This window comes from Sarcophilus harrisii, chromosome 4, assembly GCF_902635505.1.
Source record: "Sarcophilus harrisii chromosome 4, mSarHar1.11, whole genome shotgun sequence".
Classification (NCBI taxonomy): Eukaryota; Metazoa; Chordata; class Mammalia; order Dasyuromorphia; family Dasyuridae; genus Sarcophilus; species Sarcophilus harrisii.
The window spans coordinates 382,314,964-382,341,040 of NC_045429.1; the positions used below are offsets into that span (position 1 = coordinate 382,314,964).

Sequence of the window (26,077 nt, forward strand, 5' to 3'; positions counted from 1 at the left end):
CTTGCTAAAGGGTAGCATAGACAACGAAGCAACCTTGCACTCTCAGAATTAGGCAAATCAAACCACAAAACAAATAAGAAAGAAATTAAAGAGGTAAATATAATATTAGAAAAATTAAGTATGATAGATCTTTGGAGAAAACTGAATGGAGACAGAAAGGAATATACTTTCTTCTCAGCAGTTCATGGAACCTATACAAAAATTGGCCATATATTAGGACATAAAGACCTCAAAATTAAGTGCAGGAAGGCAGAAATAAGTAAATGCTTTCTTTTCAGATCATGATGCAATAAAAACTACATTCAACAAAAAGTTAGGGGTAAATAGACCACAAAGTAATTGGAAACTAAATAATCTCATCTTAAGGAATGATTGGGTGAAACAGCAAATTATAGATACAATTAATAAATTCACTCAAGATAATGACAATGATGAGACATCATACCAAAATGTGTGGGATGCAGCCAAAGCAATAATAAGAGGAAATTTTATATCCTTAGATGCTTACTTGAATAAAACAGAGAAAGAAAAGATTAATGAATTGAGCTTGAAACTAAAAAAGCTAGAAAAAGACCAAATTAAAAACCCCCAATCAAATACTAAATTTAAAATTCTAAAATTAAAAGGAGAAATTAATAATATTAAAAATAAAAAACTATTGAACTAATAAATAAAACTAAGAGTTGGTTCTATGAAAAAACCAATAAAATAGATAAGCCTTTGGTAAATATGATTAGAAAAAGGAAGGAGGAAAATCAAATTAGTAGTCTTAAAAATGAAAAGGGAGAACTTTACACCAATGAAGAGGAAATTAGAGAAATAATGAGTTACTTTGCCCAACTTTATACCAATAAATTTGATAACCTAAGTGAAATGGATGACTACCTCCAAAAATATAGGCTTTCCAGATTAACAGAGGAGGAAGTAAATTGCTTGAATAGTCCCATTTCAGAAAAAGAAATAGAACAAGCCATTAATCAACTCCCTAAGAAAAAATCCCCAGGACCAGATGGATTTACTTGTGAATTCTATCAAACATTTAAAGAACAATTGGCCCCAATGCTATATAAATTATTTGATAAAATAGGGAATGAAGGAGTCCTACCAAATTCCTTTTATGACACAGACATGGTACTGATACCTAAACCAGGTAGGTTGAAAACAGAGAAAGAAAATTATAGACCAATCTCTCTAATGAATATTGATACTCAAATCTTAAATAAGATATTAGCAAAAAGACTACAGAAAATCATCCCGAGGATAATACACTATGATCAAGTAGGATTTATACCAGGAATGCAGGGCTGGTTCAATATTAGGAAAACTATCAGTATAATTGGCCATATTAATAACCAAATTAACAAAAACCACATGATCATCTCAATAGATGCAGAAAAAGCATTTGATAAAATCCAACATCCATTCCTATTAAAAAACACTTGAGAGTATAGGACCTACATGAACTTTTCCTTAAAATAATCAGTAGCATCTATTTAAAACCATCAGTAAGCATCATGTAATGGGGAAAAACTGCAACCATTCCCAATAAGTTCAGGAATGAAGCAAGGTTGCCCACTATCACTGTTACTATTCAATATTGTATTAGAAATGCTAGCTTTGGCAATAAGAGTTAAGAGATTAAAGGAATTAGAGTAGGCAATGAGGAAACCAAATTATCACTCTTTGCTGATGATATGATGGTATACTTAGAGAACCCCAGAGATTCTACTAAAAAGTTATTAGAAATAATCCACAACTTTAACAAAGTTGCAGGATACAAAATAAACCCACATAAATCATCAGCATTCTTATACATCACTAACAAAATCCAACACTCAGAGTTACAAAGAGAAATTCCATTTAAAGTAACTACTGATAGTATAAAATACTTAGGAATCTATCTGCCAAGGGAAAATCAGAAATTTTATGAGCAAAACTACAAAACACTTTTCACACAGATTAAGTCTGATCTAACCTGGAAAAATATTAAATGCTCTTGGATAGGGCGAGAAAATATAATAAAGATGACAATACTACCTAAACTAATCTATCTCTTTAGCACTATACCAATCAGACTCCCAAAAAACTATTTTAATGACCAAGAAAAAATAACAACAAAGTTCATATGGAAAAACAAAAGGTCAAGAATTTCAAGGGAATTAATGAAAAAAAAAATCAAATGAAGGTGGCCTAGCTATACCAGATCTAAAATTATATTATAAAGCAGCAGTTACCAAAACCATTTGGTATTGGCTAAGGAACAGATTAGTTGATCAGTGGAATAGGTTAGGTTCAAAGGACAAAACAGTCAATAACTATAGCAATCTAGTGTTTGACAAACCCAGAGACCCCAGCTTTTGGGATAAGAACTTATTGTTTGACAAAAATTGCTGGGAAAATTGGAAACTAGTATGGCAGAAACTAGGCATCGACCCACACTTAACACCATACACCAAGATAAGGTCAAAATGGGTTCATGACCTAGGCATAAAGAATGAGATTATAAATAAATTAGAGGAACATAGGATAGTTTACCCCTCAGACCTGTGGAAGAGGAAAGAATTTATGAAGAACTAGAAGATTCATTCCACTCTTCCACAGAAGATCATTACTGATCACAAAATAGAAAATTTTGATTATATCAAATTGAAAAGTTTTTGTACAAACAAAACTAATGCAGACAAGATTAGAAGGGAAGCAGTACACTGGGAAAATATTTTTACAGTCAAAGGTTCTGATAAAGGACTCATTTCCAAAATATATAGAGAATTGACTCTAATTTATAAGAAATCAAGCCATTCTCCAATTGAAAAATGGTCAAAGGATATGAACAGACAATTCTCAGATGAAGAAATTGAAACTATTTCTAGCCATATGAAAAGATGCTCCAAGTCATTATTAATCAGAGAAATGCAAATTAAGACAACTCTGAGATACCACTACACACCTGTACGACTGGCTAAAATGACAGGGAAAGATAATGTGGAATGTTGGAGGGGATGTGGGAAAACAGGGACACTGATACATTGTTAATGGAATTGTGAATACATCCAACCATTCTGGAGAGCAATTTAGAGCTATGCTCAAAAAGTTATCAAACTGTGCATACCCTTTGATCCAGCAGTGTTATTAAAAGAGATCATAAATAAGGGAAAGGGACCTGTATGTCCACGAATGTTTGTGGCAGCCCTCTTTAGAGTGGCCAGAAACTGGAAACTGAGTAGATGTCCATCACTTGGAGAATGGCTGAATAAATTGTGGTACATGAATATTATGGAATATTATTATTCGGTAAGAAATGACCAACAGGATGATTTCAGAAAGGCCTGGAGAGACTTACATGAACTGATGCTGAGTGAAACGAGCAGGACCAGGAGATCATTATATACTTCAACAACAATACTATATGATGATCAGTTCTGATGGACCTGGCCATCCTCAGCAACGAGATCAACCAAATCATTTCTAATGGAGCAGTAATGAACTGAACTAGCTATACCCAGTGAAAGAATTCTGGGAGATGACTAAGAACCATTACATTGAATTCCCAATCCCTATATTTTTGCCTGCCTGCATTTTGGATTTCCTTCACAGGCTAATTGTACAATATTTCAGAGTCTGATTCTTTTTGTACAACAAAATAACAATTTGGTCATGTATACTTATTGTGTATTTAATTTATACTTTAATATATTTAACATCTACTGGTCATCCTGCCATCTAGGGGAGGGGGTGGGAGGAAGGAGGGGAAAAGTTGGAACAAAAGGTTTGGCAATTGTCAATGCTGTAAAATTACCCATACATATAACCTGTAAATAAAAGGCTATTAAAATTTAAAAAAAAAAAAAAAAAGAAAGAAAGAAAAGGTACTTTACAAGTCTTTAGAATTTTCCCTGGTAGGTTAATCATACCATGTGTATAACATTTTACACTTGCTTGTAAGTGTATACCTTTACAAAGAGATAAGATTATTAATTAGATAACTTTCTCTCCTGTGCTTTAATGATAATATAAATGGATTCTTTTTCTTAGAGATGAAAACATGGGTCATGTGATGATTCAGCTGAGACCCAGTCAATTTGCAAAAACATGTCCATCATCTAATCAGGTAACTTTCAGAGGTATAAAAATTGATAACTCACATAATCTATGTGCTCTTCTCAAAGTGTTGTATAGTACTCAAGTGGGTTTTTTGAATAATCATTGTATATGAAAAAGAAGTTGTAAATTTAGATTTCTGCTTTTGAATGGAATTGATAATGCAATTTTTTTTTGGGGGGGGAGCAATCAGGGTTAAGTGAGTTGGCTAGGAACACACAGTAAAGAAGTGTCTGAGGCTGGATTTCAGTGCAGGTCCTTCTGACTCCAGAGCTGACACTCTTTCCACTGCCCCATCTAGCTTTTCCAAAACAATCTTTTCTAAAGGACACAAAGAGACAATGTAGAATTACAAAGAATGGAAATGTGTCCAGAAATGCCAAGAGAATGTGAGACTAAATAAGAGCAAGCAAATATTGGTTGGTTGAAGGAAGCCCCCAACCAGGTCTGCCATTTCCTGACCACTGATGCCAAAAGAGTCAGACAATACATGATGTCAGAAGCCATACCTATTGCCCTATCATTTTAATACTTTCATTCATTTTCATACTTTCAGCCCTACACATATCTGATAGTACTTTCTTTAGTAAGTTCCTCTACTGTGAAACATAAATAAGGTTTCAAAGTTGCTGTAGGATGAGTCTTCCACAACCTCACCTGTATTCAATTTTCATCAGCTGCTGCCACCCTGACATCATGACTTACATAAACCTGGCTTACAATTCTTTTGTGCCCTCCACTCAGACATATTTAAATGAGCAGACTTTCACTAACAGCAAGACTACCTTGCACTTAGAGAAAACACATGTGCTGCTGGACAGAGGACAGAAACATCCATACCTTCTTAGTGAGAACTAAGGACACAGAAAGAAATAGAACAGAAGCAGCACAGAAGCTTGCAAAGCTTGCAGATATTCTTTACCATCCACCCATCCCCCAGTCCAAATTTGACTCCTCATGATCTCTCATCTACTCCCTCATCCCCAGTGCATATCCCATCTGTTGAGAAGGCCTATGGATTTCACCTTTATTACATCTTGTAGATATACAAGGAAAAAGGAAAAGGGAAGCAATGTTAACTCGTTTATACCTCTTTTTAAGGTTCACACAATGATTTACTCATACTCATATTGAGGTTGACAAAATAAATACCCTTGTAAACTCCTAAATTGGAAGAAACCCCAAGTTCAAAAAGAAGTTCTGAAATGAGCCAGATCAATCATGGTTTACAAAGATTATTACTGTATTTATTGCCTAAGAAGAAGCTTGCAAGCTAGAGCAGAGACGATTTCTCAAGTCTTCAAAGGGAGATAGGGATAGTCTGAGGTATACATACATATTTGGGACTTTTTGGAAGTATTTATGACTAAGTGGGAGTTAATGAAGAAATACAAAAACTTGGAAGATGAGGTAGAAATGGGAGGTCTAAGGAGAAAATATCTGCAAACACTTTTTAGATAAGTCAGAAAGCAAGACGTCTGGTTTCAACAATTGCATGCACCACCAAGTTCAGCTAGTTTATTTTGCAAAGGACCACTAGTATTTCATGGAATTGATCCTTCTAATTGGCTAGTTGTTGTGCTACTCCATCAGTTCACAAAATGGGATGCTACAGCATATTTAATTGGGAAGTACAAGCATTATAGAACTTGTGTCCACAAGGTGAATGACACAAGTGCTATTCCCCAGTTTTCAGCTACAAAAAACAGGTTTTATGAGGTTAAGTGATTCAATCACTCAAGCATCAAGTAACCACAACTATGTGCCAGGGACTAGATATACAGAGACAAAAAGGAAACAGACCTTGATCTCATGGATCTTCAATTCTACCAAAGGAAAACACATGTACACATTTATGTATTTATACATATGTGTATATATATATATATGCATATGTATGTATTTCCAAAATATATACATATGTGTATATATATGCATATGTATGTATTTCCAAAATATATACAATGCCTTCCCTTTGAAATTATCTCTCCTTTATGCTGTGTATATCTTAGATAGATATAATTGCATGTTGTCTCTTCCCCCTAAAAGAGTTTGAGCTCCTTGAGAATAGAAACTGTCTTCTTTTGCCTTTATATGCCCAGGATTTATTAAGAGTGTCTAGTACATAAATGCTTAATAAATGCTTTTTGTTTGATTAACTATCAATGAAATGTTGATGTGACAGGGAGATATTAACTACCAGAGAAATCAAATTGTCTCTGCCAATTAGATAATTTTGGAAAACAAAGTTTCTGGTGAGCAATGAGATCAGAAGCCAGATTGCACAGTGTAGTATCATAGCAAAGATTTGAATCTAGGTTCAGTCCTCTTTCAATAAAAGCATAAAACTGGAACAGATTCATCAACTGATAACTTGTTCCACAAAGCCTATAAGCAAAGTGGCAGATATTCTTTACCATCCACTCATCCCCCAGTCCAAATTTGACTCCTCACGATCTTTCACCTACTCCCTCATTCCCAGTGCATATCGCATCTGTTGAGAAGGCCTATGGATTTCACCTTTATTACATCTCTTGAAAACACCCACTTCTTGTCTTTATTACTGCCACTACCCTGGTGCAGGCCATCATCACTTCATACTTGGGCAATTAGAATAGCCTATTGGTGGTTCTACCTGCCTGAAGTCTTTCCTCACTGCAACCATATCCCATTGAGCAACCCAGCATTTTTCCTAAAGCATAGGCCTGACCTGCTTATTTCCCACTCCAATGACTATTGCTTCCAGCATCAAAGACAAAATCCTCTGTTTGGTGTTCATATCCTTTCATGACTTAGCACCTCCACCTTACTTTTCCAATCTTATTACACCTTATTCTTTTCCACATTGACATTTCCATTTTCTCTGACTCTTCCCTCATATGCAAATTCTTGCCCTTTTCATTTCTACTAATTGACTTGATTGGCTCCCTTCAAGTCCCAACCAAAATCCCTCTTAAACTTTTCCCAAGCCCTCTTCTAATGCCTTGCCTCTTTTTAATTATTTTGTATTTATCTGTTATGCACCCTTTTTGTACCTATGTTTTGCTTGCTTGTCTTCCATGTTAGATTATAGGTTCTCTTTTTTTGCTTCTTTTTGCATCTATAGGCCACATGGCACAATGTCTTGCATATGATAGGTGCTTAATAAAAATAGTTATTGATTGACATAGCTTGCTGAATTTGAAGAGACTGAAAAACATTCATGTGAATTCATGTGAAAATATGAAATTGGAATTTAAGACAAGTTAGAGCTTGAAATGTTAATTTGAAAATCAATGTGAAAAAGTTGAGCATTGAAATGAAGAGAAGATGTGTTCTTTCCGGCAGTAAATGTATAAGGACAAGAGCAGATATCTAGGGATTGAGTTGAAGTGGGCACCTATACTAAAGGATGAGAGTAGGAAAAAGCAGTAAAATAAGAGGACCTGAAAAATTAGGAGAACCAAAATTATTGAACTATCACAGAATCATACTTTAAAAGGATATTAAAGTTACTTTAAAAAATTTATTGTTTCCTAGATTTAGATTGTTCAAAGTAAACTGAATCATACCCACTGATCTCACCATTTAAATTACTTTCTTACCTAGGCAATTCATGTATTAGTTGGCTGTTATACAAAAAGACACATTGTACTCAAAGGGTAAGTTTATTTTAATTATATTGTGTTTGTTTTCCTCTGTATTTATAACTCATTGGAAAAAATGAATAATTAGCAGCATTTTTGGCCAAATGATTAGTATTTTCATTCAAAATGACTTGATATTATTATTCATTTATTTTTTCGATTAGTTTGATGTTTGAAAAGGACTCAATATTAAATATTAAACTTATATTAAACTATTAAGTCAAACCTCCATAATGCTGCTAAGTAATGATGTGAAATTCCAATTCATTATTTTTGAAAATCATGCCTACATAAGCTCTGTAAGAACCTAAGAAGTTGGGGGACAAAGGAGGAACTTTGAGTATATGGGCTTCTTATTAGGTAATATATTTGTTGTTTAAGGACCAGATTAATTTAGAGAATTTTAGAGAAATTTAGAGAAAATTTAGAGAATCAAGGAAAACAAATTTCCATACTGGCCATACCAAAATGTATGTTTCATTCTGCATGTTAAGTTCATCACTACTCTGTCAGGAGATGAATAATGTATTTCATCTATTCTCCTAGATTCCTGGTTTGTTATTGTGTAGAGGGTCACAGTCAGTGGGGAGACTGTGGGTAAGATATAAGACCCTTCAGCCCAGAGGGAACCTTCTAACAATGTCTGGTTTGGCTTCCCATCTCCTCTAAGGGCTCTCCACCTCCTGAGAAGTCAGAGGGTGGTGACAGCCTGTGTTTAGATTGAAGCAGAGTGATAGCAAGTGGAAGAGTAATACTAGGTGGCAAACTACATAGCACATTGTTTATATGGTCCCATGTGTACAGTGTTGTTTTTGTTAACATTATATAAAGGGGAAAGTCCTTGAAATAAATGGACTCCACTTTTCCACCATCCTCAGGAGTCCCGCCTCATCACTTCTCCACTAGGAAGGTATATTTTAATCATCCCAGCATGGGGGTTCTAGAAAGCAATGGTATGTTTTGTCACCCCAACTTGAAAGATCTAGAAGGCAGGATATTTTTAATCCCTGGTGTGGGGATACTAGAAAGCAATGGTACATTTTGTCACCCCAACTTGGGGGCTCTAGAAAGCAGGACACAATATTATTGTGTTGATCAGAATGCATTTTTCTCTACAATGTTGTTACTGTATAGATTGTTTTCCTAGTTTTATTTATTATTTATAGTGGTCTTTCCATTTTCTGCTGAAATTGTCCATTTCATCATTTTTTTATTGATAGAACATATGCATGGGTAATTTTTTACAACATTATCCCTTGTACTCACTTCTGTTCCAACTTTTCCCTTCCCTTCCTTTACCCCCTCCCCTAGATGGCAGGCAGTCTTATACATGTTAAATATGTTATAGTATATCCTAGATACAATATATGTGTGCAGAACCATACAGTTTTCTTGCTGCCCAAGAAGAATTTGATTCAGAAGGTAAAAATAACCTGTGAAGAAAAACAAAAATGCAAACAGTTCACACTCATTTCCCAGTGTTCCTTCTCTGGGTGTAGCTGATTCTGTCCATTATTGATTAATTGGAACCGAATTAGATCTTCTCTTTGTCGAAGATGTCCACTTCCATCAGAATACATCCTCATACAGTATTGTTGTTGAAGTATATAATGATCTCCTGGTTATGCTCATTTCACTTAGCATTAGTTCATGTAAGTCTCTCCAAGCCTCTCTGTATTCATCCTCCTGGTCATTTCTTACAGAATAATAATATTCTATAACATTCATATATCACAATTTACACAACCATTCTCCAATTGATGGGCGTGCAATCATTTTCCAGTTTCTAGCCACTATAAACAGGGCTGCCACAAACATTTTGGCACATACAGGTCCCTTTCCCTTCTTTATTATCTCTTTGGGATATAAGCCCAGTAGTAACACTGCTGGATCAAAGAGTATACACAGTTTGATAATTTTGGGGGCATAATTCCAGATTGCTTTCCAGAATGGTTGGATTCATTCACAACTCCACCAGCAATGCATCAATGTCCCAGTTTTCCTGCATCCCCTCCAACATTCCGCATTATCTTTTCCTGTCATCTTAGCCAATCTGACAGGTGTGTGGTGGTATCTCAGAGTTGTCTTAATTTGCATTTCTTTGATCAATAGTGATTTGGAACACTCTTTCATATGAATGGAAATAGTTTCAATTTCATCATCAGAAAATTGTCTGTTCATATCCTTTGACCATTTATCAATTGGAGAATGGCTTGATTTCTTATAAATTAGAGTAAATTCCCTATATATTTTGGAAATGAGGCCTTCATCAGAACCTTTAACTGTAAAAATGTTTTCCCAGTTTGTTGCTTCCCATTTCATCATTTCTTATGGGAAAATTATATTCTATCATATTCCTATGCCATATTTTGTTTAAACTTTCCTGAATAGGAGGCTATCCTTTAGTTCTGGGAGACTACCAAAAAAACCTACAGTAAATATTTTGGTACATATAATTCCTTTTTCTTCTTTCTTTGCTGTCTGTTTAGGGAAGTCTATCCCTTTTTCTAGCACTATCAAACCTCCCTTACTTGACCAAGAAAATATCTGGTTTTACAAGACCTTGATCCAACTTTTTCCTTGGTATTATTATGTAGCCAAGTTTACATTTCTGTATAATGCTATATACTATAAAAATATTGAATTGTAATAACTGTAGATAGGCCTAGTTTGGAGTAAATGAATTATTTCTAAAAAGGTCATTCTAGGTTGTTCTATACCAGTCTTCCCTAAATGGCGGGACTGTGGAGAAATATGGAAAAAAAGGGGGAATCAGTCTCAACCTGTGTAAATACAGCTAAATTAATATTAAATATATTTATCTTTTAGGAGCTTGTCCTTCTGAAAAATAAAATTAAGTTATCATGTTTGTAAAAACACATAGTCATATCTAAAATTAAGTAAGCTATCATTCAATATTTCTATTCTTAACCTTTTCATTAACTCCCTTAGCAATCTGGTGAAATCTAAAATGTTTTTAGATGCACAAAACACATAGTATTACAAAGGAAATATTATATGGAAATACAATGTTCATAAAAGCAGTTTAAGTTCATGGAACCCAGGTTAAAAGCTCTTGAATTCATTAATGAATAAATCAATCTCTTCAATAGTGAATTTTGACAGTCATTCTTCCAACATTTAGTTAAAGTTAACCATAACATATCTTCAAGGGCATATACACTAGCCTTTTGCTTTCACAAATACATAGTTTTCAGCCCAGGATGATGTCTTACTCCACCCACAGGATAATCCAAATGCCCATAGAAGCACAGAGGAAGTTTTGAAGAGAAAAGTGATAGGGAAAAACATCTAGTATTCTCCTTTCCCAAAGAGTCTTCCTCTAGGTTCAAATTGGAATGAATCTAGGAATTCTTTAGCCAGAGGATAATTTCTATTCCATCTACTGTTTTAAATACCAATTATTCCAAATTTCTTACTGAAGAGGACTTTTCTTGGGCCACTATAGACTTAAAGGGAGATCTTAATTGGGTCTAACTCTTCAGAAGTCCATCTGGCCTCCTAGGAAACCCTAAAATCACGTTTCCTCTCCTTCAAGTAGTTTAGGGGCCAATGTGGGCAGGAAATTACTCCTCCATAATATTCCACATCCATAAAATCATAGAATTTCCAAGAGAGAAGGGACTCCAAGAAGTCATAGTCCAACCTATACATGAAAAGAATCACATTATGACATATATTATAAAAAAGTAACTATCCAGGCTCTGCTTCCAAAGAGAGGGAACCTACTATCTCCTTCAGATCTTCTAAATCTAGTCTCAAAACTCTAATCATTCAGTTAATATACATTCCTGCTTAATTAGTTTTATTGAAAAAATTGATTATAGTACCAATCATCACTACTTTTGAGCTTTCTGAGGATAGCCAGAAAATATTATCATAGTCTGGACATCAGTGAAATGAGTTCATCTAAGAAACAATCTTTCAATCACTAAAAGCTAGAAAAAAAAATAAATCTAAAAAAAAATCTAAAAATTTTATTGAAAAAAATTGTTCACATAATTTTATTTAATCTTGTCAGATTTTTATAAGGAATAAATTCAACTCAAAAAGAATTTCTTAAATTCCACAACGGGCAAAATTCAGATTTTGAATATTGATTATTTACTACACTCTTCTTTGCCCTTTAGCAACTTACAATCTAGAAAAGCCAAAAAGCCAGAACTCAACAATATATTTAAGTCAAAATGTTAAGTTCCGTGAAAAAGGCACAGAATACTATGAGGGCACAGAGGAAAAAAGAGATCCTACCTGACTGGGGAAATCAAAAAACACTTCCTAAAGAAGGTTGACATTTGAATTTAGGCTTTGAAGAATGGGCAAGATTTTGGCAAAATCCTTGCTGGCTGATCTATTGGACTACATGATCTCCAGAAACTCATTATTCCACAAAATGAAGTCCACTTGTAACTCAGAACTCCTCAGATTATTTCTAATCCTAACTGCAACACTTTATCATCTTCCTTCCCATATCCCTACTACTTTATTTACCATTCCCCAGCATTTCAGCTTGTTTTTATGTGTTGCTTTCCTCCGTTAATCTGTATGTTCCAAGTTTTCAGGGATTGTCCTATGCCTTTCTTCATAAATCACCACTTAATACAGTGCCTAACATATATTAGGCACTTTATAAATGTTTATTCTGACTCTGATAAAAGTACAGAGAGAGTGGAATATATTCCAAGTAGAGGAAACCATAGTAGGAGAACATTTGAGTTTTAGCCATATACTATTAAGTAGTACAAATATTATAAATGAAAAAATTTCTCACACTATATTTGTTTTTTTTAATTAAAGTTTTTCTTTACAAAACATATGCATGGGTAATTTTTCAACATTGACCATTGGAAAACTTTCTGTTCTAAATTTTTCCCTCCTTCTCCCACATCCCCTCCCCTAGATGGCAGGTAGTCCAATACATATTAAATATGTTAACATTTATGTTAAATCCAATATATGTATACATATTTATAGAGTTATCTCGCTGCACAAAAAAAAAAAAATAGGATCTAGAAAGAAAAATAAACCTGAGAAGGAAAACAAAATGCAAGCAAAGATCAACAGAAAGCATGAAAATACTTGTTGTGGTTCACACTCAGTTTCCACAATTCTCTCTTTGGGTGTAATGACTCTCTTCATTACTGAACAATTGAAACTGGTTTAAGTCATCTCATTGTTGAAGAGGGCCACGTTCATCAGAATTGATCATTATATAGTCTTCTTGTTGCCATATATAATGATCTCCTGGTTCTGCTCATTTCACTTAGCATCAGTTCATTTAAGTCTTTCCAAGGCTCTCTGAAATCATCCTGCTGGTTGTTTATTAGAACAATAATGTTCCATAACATTCAAATTTCAAAATGTATTCAGCCATTATCCAATTGTTAGGCATCCATTCAGTTTCCAGTTTCTAGCCACTACAAAGAAGGCTGCCACAAACATTTTTGCACATGTGGGTCCCCTTCCCTCTTTTAAGATCTTTTTGGGATATAAGCCTAATAGAAACACTGCTGGGCCAAAGGGTATGCACAGTTTGATAACTTTTTGAGCATAGTTCCAAATTGCTCTCCAGAATGGTTGGATCTGTTTACAGTTCCACCAACAATGTATCAGTGCCCCAGTTTTCCCACATCCCCTTCAACATTCATCATTATCTTTTCCTCTCATTTTAGCCAATCTGACAGGTGTGTAGTGATATCTCAGAGTTGTCTTAATTTGCATTTCTCTGGTTAATAGTGATTTGGAGTACCTTTTCCTATGACTACAAATAGTATCAATTTCTTCATGATATTTGTTTTTATTGATATTCTTTCATTTTTGCACAGATATGAAAATAAAAAATGTCGACATGAAAACCTGAAATATGAAATTGAAAAGTAAGAAATATTTTAATATTTAAAGTAACAGAAATCTATATTAATAAGGGTATCAATATTGTGATCAATGAATATTCATTGGGAAGAAAGGATTCAGATTTAACACCAAGTTTCCTAAGTGTAAAACATTATAATTCATTAATTTCTTCAAGAGACAGTGTGGTATTATGATTCAAAAACTGGTCTTAGGTCCAGGAAAACCCTTTGTGAGATATATACTGGCTATATGATCCTAGACAAGTCCTTTACTCTCAGTGTCCCAAACAGCTATCTATAAGCTATCTATCTATCTATAGAAAAGGTTCCAACATACATTGATAAAGTGTTTTTCCTCTTCCAGGAATTCTTAGTGCCAATGAAATCACAAAGATAAACCTTATCCCTATTATATGCCAGGCATTGTGCCAGGCATTGAGGATACAAAAACAGAAATAAAACAGTCCTTATGCTCAAGAAAATTAGAGTCTCCTGAGAAAAACAACAGGTACACAAAGAAGTAAATACAGATATATATGAAGTAATTACCCAGTAATTTCCAGGAGAGAGCCCTACTAATTGGGGAAAATTGGGATAAACTTCCTATAGCTATGGAACTTAGCCCTGAAAGAAGCTGGGGAGTCTTAAGAGGCAAGGTTTAGGAGAATGCAATGCATTTTTTGCATGGGAACCTTTTACGCAAAAGGCATAGGCATGGGAAATTAAATTCTGTAATAGCAAGATGTACTTTACAGAGGATGAATATGTATTTATGTAAAAAGGAGGATTAGGAAATGAGTCTAGAAATAAATGCAGGCTGGAGTCACATCAAAAAAAAAAGGCCTTAAATGCCAAACAAACTAAGCTTTTAAAATGTATATGTTATCTGGGGTCATGATTCATGGCATGGCATGGGTCCCCCAGATGGCCTCTTTAGGTAGAGGTTCATGTTATAAAACCGTGCATACTCTTTAACCCAGACATCCAACAAAAGGGTAAAGGACCTAATTGTACAAAAATATTTATAGCAGGGTTTTTTCTATGATGGTTAAAAAGTAGAAATCAAAAGAATGCTCCTCAATTGGGAATGGCTAAATAAGCTGTGGTATATGACTGTAACAGAATATTATTGTGCTATAAGAAATGACAAGCAGGATGATGTCAGAGAAACCTCAAAAAACTTAAATGAACTGATGATGCATAGTGAAATGAACAGATCTAGAAAACCCTATACACAGTAACAGTAATATTGTTTGTTTAAGAATTGTGAATGACTTAACCATTCTCAGCAATACAATGATCCAAGAGGATCTCAAAGGACTAATGATGAAGCATATTATCTGCCTCCAGAGAAATAACTGGTATTGTTTGAATACAGACTGACAAATGCTATTTTTTTATTTTCTTCCTTTCATTTTTTCTTTCATTTGAAGCTTCTTAGACAAAATGACTAATATGGAAATGTTTTACTGAATTCCACATGTTTAACCTATGTCCAATTGTTAAATCCTTTGGGGGGGGGGGAGCGGTGTGAGTGGAGGGAGAGAAGGACAGAATTTGGAACTCATAACTCTAAATAAAAATATTAAAAATTTGCAAAGTAAAACAAAATAATAGTTCATGAGCTTCCATTTAAAAGATAATGAAAATGCACATAGACTAGAACACATTGCATAAGAAATTGTATATGGAAGCAGTGCAAATATCATCAAAATAATGTATTATTGAAAAAGATAATGACTTGTATTCAGGATGAGAGTTATGAATGAGAAGCTAACCAGGTCTGATTGTATCCTCACAACATTCGGAAAAATTCCCAGCATATTAGGTGGAACCACCATGACAAAGTTATGGAAAAACATAAATGAGGGTTGCATCAAATCCGCAGGCATAGATGGGGATATTTACATCTATGACAACATCTATTGGAGTAGTGGAGTGTTACAGTATTAGAGCATGGGTGAATTATCCTTATGAACTAAAATGATATTTGGAGGGAGACCAATTAAGAAGCTATTAAAGCAATCCTAAAATGATAATTTTGGAAATAGAAACAGAAATATCTTAACCTAAAGATGTTCAAAAGAAGAGTCATGATTCTATAGTTGTTTGGATCTTGGATTATAAAAGAGCTAAATTTACAAATCTATAAAGACCTTGAGACCTCTTTCTTTACTGATCTTAAAACATGAGTAACTAATTCTTTGAATCCAGATATTAAATGAGTTCCCAATCCATCTAATTGTTTTTTTTAATCACTTTCTTCAACTCTCTCCACCTTTTCCACAAAACAGAGGAGATAATCTCTAAAATACTTGGCCAAGAAGTAGGTAAACATATATACAATATTATCCTGATCTGCTGGGTTAGTAATGCTACCAAAAAAGAGAAATGAGGTTTTTCTGACATGACCTCTTCTTGATGAAACCATGCTGGCTCTTTGTGATCATCTTCTTTTAAGTTGTTCACTAATGTCTCCTTAATAATAAATTCTAGAACTTTTCCATGACTCAAAGTCAAACTCACTGGTCTATAATTTTCAGTCTCTATCTATTCTTTTGGGGAAGTAGGGACAGTATTTACTTTTTTCCCATCTGCAATCTCTCTCTCATTTTCCACTCTTTTTGAGATACCATTGACAAGTGGCTTGGTCACCATATTTGCACATGGTTTCATTACTTGAGGACAGAGTTCATTTGAGCCCAGTGACTTGATTTTGGCAAGGGTAATGAGTTTTTGCTATTGTCTTTCTAATTTCAGATATTAAAGTCACATTAGCCATTTTGTTCTGTGAGATCCAAAGCAACAATCAATGTCCTTGGTAGGGAAAATTAGCATAATGAGAAAGAAGCTCTTCAATTTTTGTCACAGGAAAAGTCACATATTCACAAATGAGGGTTTACAGAAACAAAAGGTATAAATAAAAATGATTAACTTATTTAGCAATATTATTTAAATATCACTTTAAAATTTGTAAAGCATTTTACATCCATTATCTCATTTTATGATCATAACAACTCTGTGTAATAGGAGTTGTTATTGTCCCCATTCTACTGAGAGGGAAACTGGAAGCTTAGAGAAGTGAAAGTCATATAGCTAATAAGTGTCTGAGGCAGCGTTCAAATTTGGATTTTCTAGACTTCAAGTCTAATCTATTTGATCTAACTATGCATATGGGAAAAACAAGTAGATGAAGCGTGCCTTGCTAGCTAGAAAATGATATGCAGTTGGCTAGTCCATAGATACATTTATGTTGAAACAATACCATTGGTGGGAAACCTAGAACTTAATATAAGAGAAAAGCAAGCTAAATTGCATTTGGAAATTGTTCAGTGTTTTTAATAAACCCAAGACTCCATCTGAAACAAAGAGCCATTTTCTAACACCAATGTTCTTCTAATTATACTATGTAGATACATAGTCTACAAAGAATTCAGATTTCTGGGCACCCAAAGGAATGTGAAGAGGCCTGTGGTGGGTGGTAGATTTCATTATTTCACCAACAAAGAATTGTGCAAAAAGAGCAGGATTATGGATATCATTAGAAAGATGTATGCTGAAAAAAGAAAACGGGACATTCATGTAGTATTAAACAATAGCAATTATAACAATAAACACATGAAGTAGCCAGAAATCTATAAGGAAGCTCATAGAACATTACCTAGTCTTTTTGTAAAGGATTTAGAGGAGAACATAGAGAAGAGTTATGAGAAAGTATGGCAGGATTACACTCTGTACCAATGGAGGGAGACCTACAAAAATAAGATCCATTGAAATATGAAGGTAGTTTTACACTGGGTCACAAAACCCTCCCTTACCAGGATCATTCTGGGTGTCTGTAAAAATATCCCTACTCTTTGAGGATTGGTCAATAAAAATCTGACTTCCATTTTGAAATGGATTATGACAAATTTTTAGGTGTTTATCTGCTTCTTTCTCCACTACCCAGACAAATGTGCTGCTTCATCTCTTGGACCACCATCTAAGTCTTGGGATTTGAAAAAGACATTCTATTTTCCTTTAGAACATCTTGGCTCTGCATATATGTATTACCCAAGGCTCTTTGTTGCAACTTTCCACAAAAAAAGGAACAGAGGTTTCTTCCTCGTAACATAGGTGCTAATGCCAAAAGAGAAGAGTTTCCAACAAAGGAGAGGGAAATTTTAGTTTTCTTCACTACAATTATCTTCAACAAGGGTTGGTGCATTATCTATAATTATCTTCATCATGAAGTTATGTATATAACTTATCCTAACTAGCTAAGTAACAGAGAGGATAGAGGGCTGGACCTAGAGTCAGGAAGACCTAAGTTCAAATGGGACCTCACACACTTACTAGTTGGGTGACCTTAGGCAAATCACTTAGCTGGAGAATGACCTGGAGAAAGAAATTGCAAACCACTACAGTATCTTTGAAAAGAAAATCTCAAATGGGACCATAAAGAATCAGACAGAGCTGAAACGATTGAACAGCATTATGAGCACTGTTAGACAAGACGACCAAAGAATCCTATGTAACAATCAAACGACCACCTCCTTGGTCCCTTAACTCATTGGTGATGTTGGTTGCCCTTGATACTCAAAGAGGACCAAAATGACATCACTACATTGGAGTAAAGGCAAGTATGTCTGACTGTGACTGATCAGACCAATCAATACAAGGTCAGAAGGTTCTGTCAGAGGTTGGGCAAAGAGAGTCCACATGACTATTTGGAACGGAGATGTCTCTAAATTTGTGCATCTCAAATTTCTTTATAATTACTGTAATTCTACTTTGCTCAAATTTGCTTTGATGTGGGCCTATCATGCTGGCAACTACTAAGCCAGAATCTCCCATGTTTCATAACCATTTTCTAAATTCTTCAGAGAGATCTTGAGACCATCTTCTGACCTCTGTATAAGCTTCTTGCTTGTATAAGTTCCCTATAATTTAGTCTTTTAGGAAAATGTATGTATTTCTCCTGGAGTAAAAAAGCAGAAAATTTCTTATCAATATTCCTCAGGCTTTCTGAAACCATACTGGCTCTTGGGTAAATGGCTATCTTCCAGGTGAAGGATAATCTTATGAAGAAGGACACTGACAAGAATTTTGCTGGCAGTAACTAAGACAAAGACACACACGCGCACGCACACACACACTCTGACAGAGGACAATCTCTTTTCCTTTATACAGATGGACAATGGAGGAATCATTGAAGTTCTAGGGAATTTCCTTCTCTTGCCATATAACTGAGAAAATTTTCATCAACTTTTGTATGAGCAGTGGAACTCTGCCTTATAAATCTCAGGTGGAATAGAATCACCACAAGATGCTTTGCCACACAAGAGGAGCCTAATGACATTCAAAATCTCTTCAGTTGGAAATTCTGCTAGAGATGGCTTGACTTCAACCTAAGTTATAAAGTCAATGGCTTGAGCATTGAAGATGGTCTATTTAGAAGAGTCCATCTATCCAGGAAAATGTTGTTATTCCTAATTACATCAGCGCCGAGGAAGTGAGATATATCATAGGTCTTTGGACTATAAATAGTCTTCAGGGCATCTTAAGAGCACTTTACTATCAGCACAGAACTGATTTTCATCTGTTTTCTTACTGAGCCAAGAATTCTATATCTCTCTACTTTTGACAGAGTTAAATGCTGCCTTAAGAGGTAGATGAACTTTCTTCTGATAGATCCTGTGGGATACTCATTTTTTATTTAGCAGCTTCTGAATTTCTTTATTTTTATCAAACCAATCTTTGTTGTGAATTTTCTGGTTCAGATGGGTAAAGACAGTGCTGTACACCAAATCTCTGAAACTATCCACTCCTTTACTTCTCCACTGATGCCAAAATATATGTTGACTCAGATTTCCCTCTAAGATAGCAACAAACTGTTCATGCTACCAAATGCTCTAATCTGTTGACATTAATTCTTCTGGTAGTCATCTTGCCTTGGGGCTACCACTTTTGGGGGAATGTGAATGTTTAACTTGGAGAGAAACCATCTATGATCAGTCCAACATTCTGTACCACATATTGCTTTCATCTCTCATACTCTGTCTCTTCTTCTTACAATGATACAATCTATTAAATGCCAGTGTTTGCTACATGGGCACATCCATGAAATTTTATTGAGTTTAGGTAGATAGAAAACAGTATTGGTGATATGAAGGTGATGAAACAAACAAGTAGTTCTCTTGCAATGAGAGCTGTTCATCTTTCAGTTCTATTAGATTTCATGTTGCCCATAGACGTGCACATTCTATGTACCAATGGTTAAGTGGAATTATCTTCACAAAAGTTTTTGTATATTTTTGTATTTTAATCATAGGGTGGATCCCAGTCTGCTGCAGTAAGCAAGCCAAGTTTAAGTTAGATAAAGAGGACAATTTTTAGAGAATCTTTTCTAGCACTTTCCTCATTTCAAGAGGTGAGCAGTACAGCTTTTAAATAAAGCTGCTCAGACACAGAGGAGGCTGCTGAATCCCACTGCCACTTTAGTACAATGAAAAAACAACCTTATGTACTGAATCACCCCTAAAGGGTTCTTACTACAACTTCCTTCACCTAAGTAGATAACCTATAAATTCCCAGCCCCAGAGCACTGAGATGTTGGGTGATTTTCCCATAGTCATATAACTAATGTGTTGGAGGAAATAAAATTTGAATCCTGGTCTTCCTGACTCCAAGACTGGCCATCTGTTCATTACACCATGTCGTCTCATTTGGTCTTAGCTTGAAAAGATGATACATAAGTCAGTGATTTCCCAGTTATCCTATGGATTTAACATTCTATTTTTGTTTCTTGAAAATTATCATTCTCCAACAAAAAAGTATGTTTTTATTAAAGTAAAAAACTATATTTCCAAATATCCCTTAAGACTGCAAAATGAGGTTTGCAATCCTTAGTTTTAATTCAATCTGCTTCATCCTAAATAATAATAATAAAAAGATGAGATTCTTATTTGTTTGCATAGTGAAATTATGAAAATTAAATGTTTTAGACCAGAAATAAATTAATTTAATGGGTAAAACTTTAGTATTTTTAAATGTCTCTTTTTTATTAGGCAGTATTTGAGGGGTAACCCACCTGAAAACAAGGTAAGAAGGTGATTAACTTTTTTGTCCATAAGTCAAATACAAATAAATAAATAAATAAATAAATATTTTTCTTTCTTGTCTAGCTTATAAATTATAATGTTAGTGAATATGGCTGCCCTTTGCACATTTATATGACCGAAAAATTCCACCCTGTCCTTCAATTGTAAGTAACACCCCAAACCATTTTTCCATTTATCTTAAAATTTTTTTAATTATAGGATTAAAAACAGTTCTAATTGACAATCATGGGTCAAAAATACATTCTTGTGTATTTGTTTTCACTGAGAACTTCACCAAGACCATTTGTTAGATCATTGATAATGGTCCCTTTGTTTTGCTTTAAATTCTGATTTTCAAAATTCTTCCTTCTCTTCCCTGGAAATCTTGAGTCAAATCATAAATGTACCCCAAAAAACTTAGTTATTGGTGTTCAACAGATAACTTAGAGTAAATGTAACAGATACTGATACAATTACAATTTCATCTGTGTTTACAAAAAAATACCTAAAGAACAGTAGTTGCTATAAGAGACCAGAAGAAAGCCATTACTTCCCCTATCATCTCAGAAATTTGGCAGCTAACAATGTAACCTTGCCATAGCGGTGATGCCAGGCAATGTTGTTTCTATTTTTTGGTGAGGTATTTCATTAAACCACAAATGTTGGTAAATGATTTGTGAATTGTCTATTGATTAGAGGAGGGAAAGAGGAGGAGGAAGAGATTAAACATTTATTAAATACCTACTTTGTTCCAAACAAAGTGCTCAGTATTTTACAGATATCATTTCAGTTGATAAGGTACCTAATTATTGAAATTAGGAACTATAAATGACATTATTTATCAGTACTAATACGTGATATATGAACTTTTACCCTAGATTTTCCTGGTTCTTTTTAGCTATTCTGTATACACTAGTAAAATAAACAAATTTAATGAATAATGTAATTTAATTCAATCTTTTATTTTTATAATGACATTTGTAATTCATTCTAAATGGCACTGCTATGAAGAAAAAATACATCACTAGTAATAATGTTCATCATTTTCAATCATCCTCCAAGGCCACTTTAAATTCAGAGATTATTAATTTACTTTTTTTATTAAATGATACTCTTAGTAACTTAAAAGCCTTTTTGTCCTTCAAACAAGAGAAGTGAAAAGATGGCCTTTTTGGAGTATATTGAAGCTAGAAAGAATAAGAGGTTACCTGCTTCATCCTTATTTGTAGACGAAGAAACCAAAGTATTGAAAAATGAAGTTATTTGCTCAAGATTCTAAAGGAGTAAAATGTAGGGCCAGGATTCAAAGGAAGGCTTTTTGACCCCAAATCCAAAACTCCTTCTGCTACAGATATCTACAATGTCTTGGACATATTAAATAAGTAGTGAAGTAATCACAAAACTACCCAGCAATCTTTTAGTAATTCAACTATCCAATAAACTTTAGAATAATTCTATAAAGATTTTATTATACAGTCCCTGTTAGAATCCTTACAAAGTGTTAACTCACTAGGGTTGATAGAAACAATGCTTAGGTAATTGGTTCACACATTAGAGCTCATACCTTTGAGAAAGTTTACACATTAGAGCTCACATATTAGAGTTCACAAGTCTAGGAGATTCACAAGTTACACCTCCCACAATCCTACTCTCAGAGGAGGAGTCAACCTTTGAGTTTACACCTCTAAAAGAGCATAAAAGGAACTGAGTCAGTGGAGGAGTCAGTTGAAGAGATTGAGAACTGGAGATTCAAAGAGAGCTGCAAGAGCTCTTGGAACCAAAGAGGGAGATAGGCCTCTAAGAAAACTAACTGGGCAATTTTGGAAGAGACAATAAAAAGGACTGGACTTTAACTCCTGGGTGCATTTGAGGTGATTATTACTTGTAACTGAAACTAAGGCTGCCTCCAGAACCCTCCACCCCTTCTCCCCCTCCCACTCCCCCGAGAAATCTGCTCCACAGAGAATGATCATATTTTTGAAAAGAAGAGAATACCACAAGTCCCTATTCCTTTTAATATTACAGTCAATAAGTAAAGCCTAGGGCTGTCTTAATTCAACTTGTTGCTCAATTTTAAGCAAAATTCTTGAGAGGATCATAGCTTAATAATTAGGAGAGGCTATAGAGTCCAACTTTTCATTTTATTTATCCTACAGCCACAAGGCTATATGTCTAGAGTTGGAAAGGACCTAAGAGATTATTTAGTCCCATTTTCTCATTTATAGTTGAGGTAAAGTCTCTTGCCCAAGATCAAACAGATAGTAAATGCTCTGTGGCATAGTGTTGCACACTGTAGTTGGAGTTTGATTGTCCTCATCTATAAAATCAGGATAATAAAAGCACCAACATCACAGGGTTATTGTGAAGTTCAAATAAGATAATGTATGTAAAGCACATGGCAAACTTCAATAGCTTAAATAAATGCTAGTTGGCAGAATTAGAATTTGAACCTAAACATTAATCCTTAAGATTGGTATGCTTTCCACAAGACAAACAGGAGAAATTGAATCTAAGACCAGATTTACCTCCATTAACTCAAAATAGAAAAGTGCCAAATAGAGTAAAATAACAACAACAAATAACAAAAATAGGAAAGGAAAGATCAAGAGGAAAAAATATACAGGGAAAAAGAGAGAAACCATAAATGTACAAGGTGAGAGAGAGAGAAAAAAGAAAGAAAGAGAGGAAAGAAGGAGGAAAAGAGGGAAAGGGAGAAAGAGAGAAGAGGGAGAAGAAAAGAGAAAAAAATTAGCACACTAAGGAGAGAACTTAAAGAAATTATCTCTCTGAGTGATCAAAAAACAAATATTTATGATGGGTTATAGATAGATGTAAAAGCCAACAGGCAGCATTCTGTGGCAAGCAACATTCTGAAATAGAAATCATAGAATATATTCATTTGGGGAAATCATATGATTTCAGGGTACTTAAAACGTGACTAGGAACTATTAAAAGGGAAGGGTTTTCCATTTGTAGTCCATTGCAATATTTTAAAATACCCTATAGTCTAATTCAGCCTCTACAAAATACTTCCATATAAAACCTGGATTAGACTTATTCTGTTTTGCCCCAGATATAAGAAATAAAAGTGGATATAAGTTATAAAGAAGTACATTTATACTTTATTTGAGTGAAAAATTCCTAATAACTAAAACTAGCAAAAAGTGGAATGTGCTGCTTTGAGGTGGTGACTTGCCTTTACTTGAAATCTTTGAATAAAGGGTAAATGACAAGTTGTCAAGCGTACTATAGAGAGGATTTTTTTTCATGTAAAGCCTTTAGTAAATGGTCAGTGAAATTCCTTCTAACACTGAAGTTATGTAAATTTTTGTCAATAGAATATGCAGAGATGAAAAAAGAAAAGTAAAATGAAAGAAAAAAATTCTAAAAACAGACATATGACATAAGCATATTTTATATAAGAAAATTTCCCAGAAGTATTAGTGAGTGGATACTTTATTTAATTTTCCAATAGAAATCCACAGGCTAATAACAGGAAGAAATTTCAAATTTAAGTCACCAAGAAATACTGTGGGCAAAATTCAGATCTCTACAATGCAACATATGCAGGCAGTCAGGATCAAAAGAAGGGGAAAGTGAAGTTGGAAAATCAAAGGAAAACTGAAATAAGATTTTTAAAAAAGAAATTAAATCAATTTATAACTCCGAATCACATTTCACATAAATGAAAAAAAGATAGGCTTCTATAAGAAGGACATTACAAAAATGAATGCATTAGGAATGGAGTAAAGGATGAAGATCATCTATATCAAGGCTTCTTAAAAGCCCCCTTTTCGGGGCAGCTAGGTAGCACAGTGGATAGAGCACCAGCCCTGAGTTCAAATCTGGCCTTAACACTTCCTAGCTATGTGACCTTGGGTGAGTCACTTAACCCCAACTGCCTCAGCCAAAAAAAAAAAAAAAAAATTCCACTCGCAAGCCCTTTTTGCCCAAGGAATTTGACCTCACCTCAAATCTGTTTCTGGCAGTGTTGATGCATGCACAGTATAAAGTGTGTGTGCTGTGTGTTTAGAACCAAGGCTACAGTGAAATCACACAATGCAACATGGGCAAGCACTGCTAGAAACACCTTAAATTTATTGCATGTTTGATTCTGAACTAATTTTTTTGTCATGGCATTCATAAACCTTTTCCTGCTGCCAACTTTTTTGTGATCCTCATATTCAGTTACTTGACGTCATATGGGGTTGCAACCCACAATTTTAAGAAGCTTTAATTTATTTAAACCTTATCCAGGATGGTAGCTTGTCAATAAAGAGAACAATATATGTATATTATATATGTGTGCAAGTAGAAATGACAGTATTTGATAACAATCCCAATTACTTGTCATAATGTAGATGAAACCCAGCTCTATATAGCCATCTCTAATATCAGTCCCATGTTACCAAATGCCTTTTGGACATCTCAAATTAGATGTCCCACAGGCATCTCAAACTCATCATGAACTCATTAACTTCCACTTCATACCTACCTCTTTTCTAAAAATCATAGCAATATAAGCTCATAGATTTAGAGCTGTAAGAATCTATTTTGAGTCTTCCATTTATTAATACCTTCCTCTCCTGAAATTACTTTGTGCATAATAGTTAAGGGTTAAAGACACAAAGACAAAAATGAGATAGTCCTTACTGTCAAAGAACTTTGAGAAACAACTCACATGAAGAAAAATCAATGCAAAATATATACAAAATACATACAGGAAAGAGCATTTGAGTTAAGCTTTGAAGAAAGCTAGGAATTCTATTAAATCAAAGGTAAAAGAGGAAGTACATTCCAGTCATTGGTGACAACCTGTGCTAAAGATGGAATGGCATATACAGGAGACCAAAAGTAGGTAATCTTAAAATTTTATTATTATAATATAATCCTTATTGAATAGACTTTTCTATCTACCTTTTCCTTTGATTCTTCCTTAGAAACTTTTTTCACCTTTCTCACAAATCACATATAAAACTAATTTGTTCTATCTTCTGTCTTTTGTTTGTAGCAAAAGGAAAATTTGAGAAAGTACTAGATGTGTATGTACTGCAAGGGAACCAGACTCCTAAAATCCTTGCATGGGAGCCATGCTAAGTGGAGTTTTTCTAAAGCATGTTATCAACAATGAGTGGATTATTTCTAGTGCAGTCACCCAGCACAAGCTTATTTTAACTGATAAAGATTTCTAATAATTAAAAGCATATGGATCACAGAATATTTTGTTTTCTAAAACAGCATTTGTCACAGAATATTTAGGAGTTTGAAATTTATTGATGAAACCTATAAATATTGTCATTGTTCAGTCATTTTCAGTTATGTCCAACTCTTTGTGGTCCCATTTGAGTTTTTTTTTTGGCAAAGATACTGGAGCAGTTTACCACTTTATTCTCCAGTT

General features: G+C 34.3%; 1 protein-coding gene across 8 annotated transcripts in view; it reads left to right on the plus strand.

Annotated features, from left to right (window-relative positions):
* CATSPERE (catsper channel auxiliary subunit epsilon) overlaps positions 1–26,077 on the plus strand; it is a 183,207-nt gene that overhangs the window by 120,158 nt on the left and 36,972 nt on the right. For 7 of the 8 annotated variants that reach the window (XM_031966983.1, XM_031966977.1, XM_031966976.1 and 4 more), the window contains 5 exons: positions 4,033–4,108; positions 7,687–7,739; positions 13,571–13,621; positions 20,647–20,680; positions 20,764–20,843. In XM_031966983.1, the coding sequence (XP_031822843.1) occupies positions 4,033–4,108; positions 7,687–7,739; positions 13,571–13,621; positions 20,647–20,680; positions 20,764–20,843 (294 nt within the window). Of the gene's footprint in view, positions 1–4,032; positions 4,109–7,686; positions 7,740–13,570; positions 13,622–20,646; positions 20,689–20,763; positions 20,844–26,077 lie in introns of all 8 variants that reach the window. The other variant, XM_031966978.1, reaches the window with a different exon arrangement.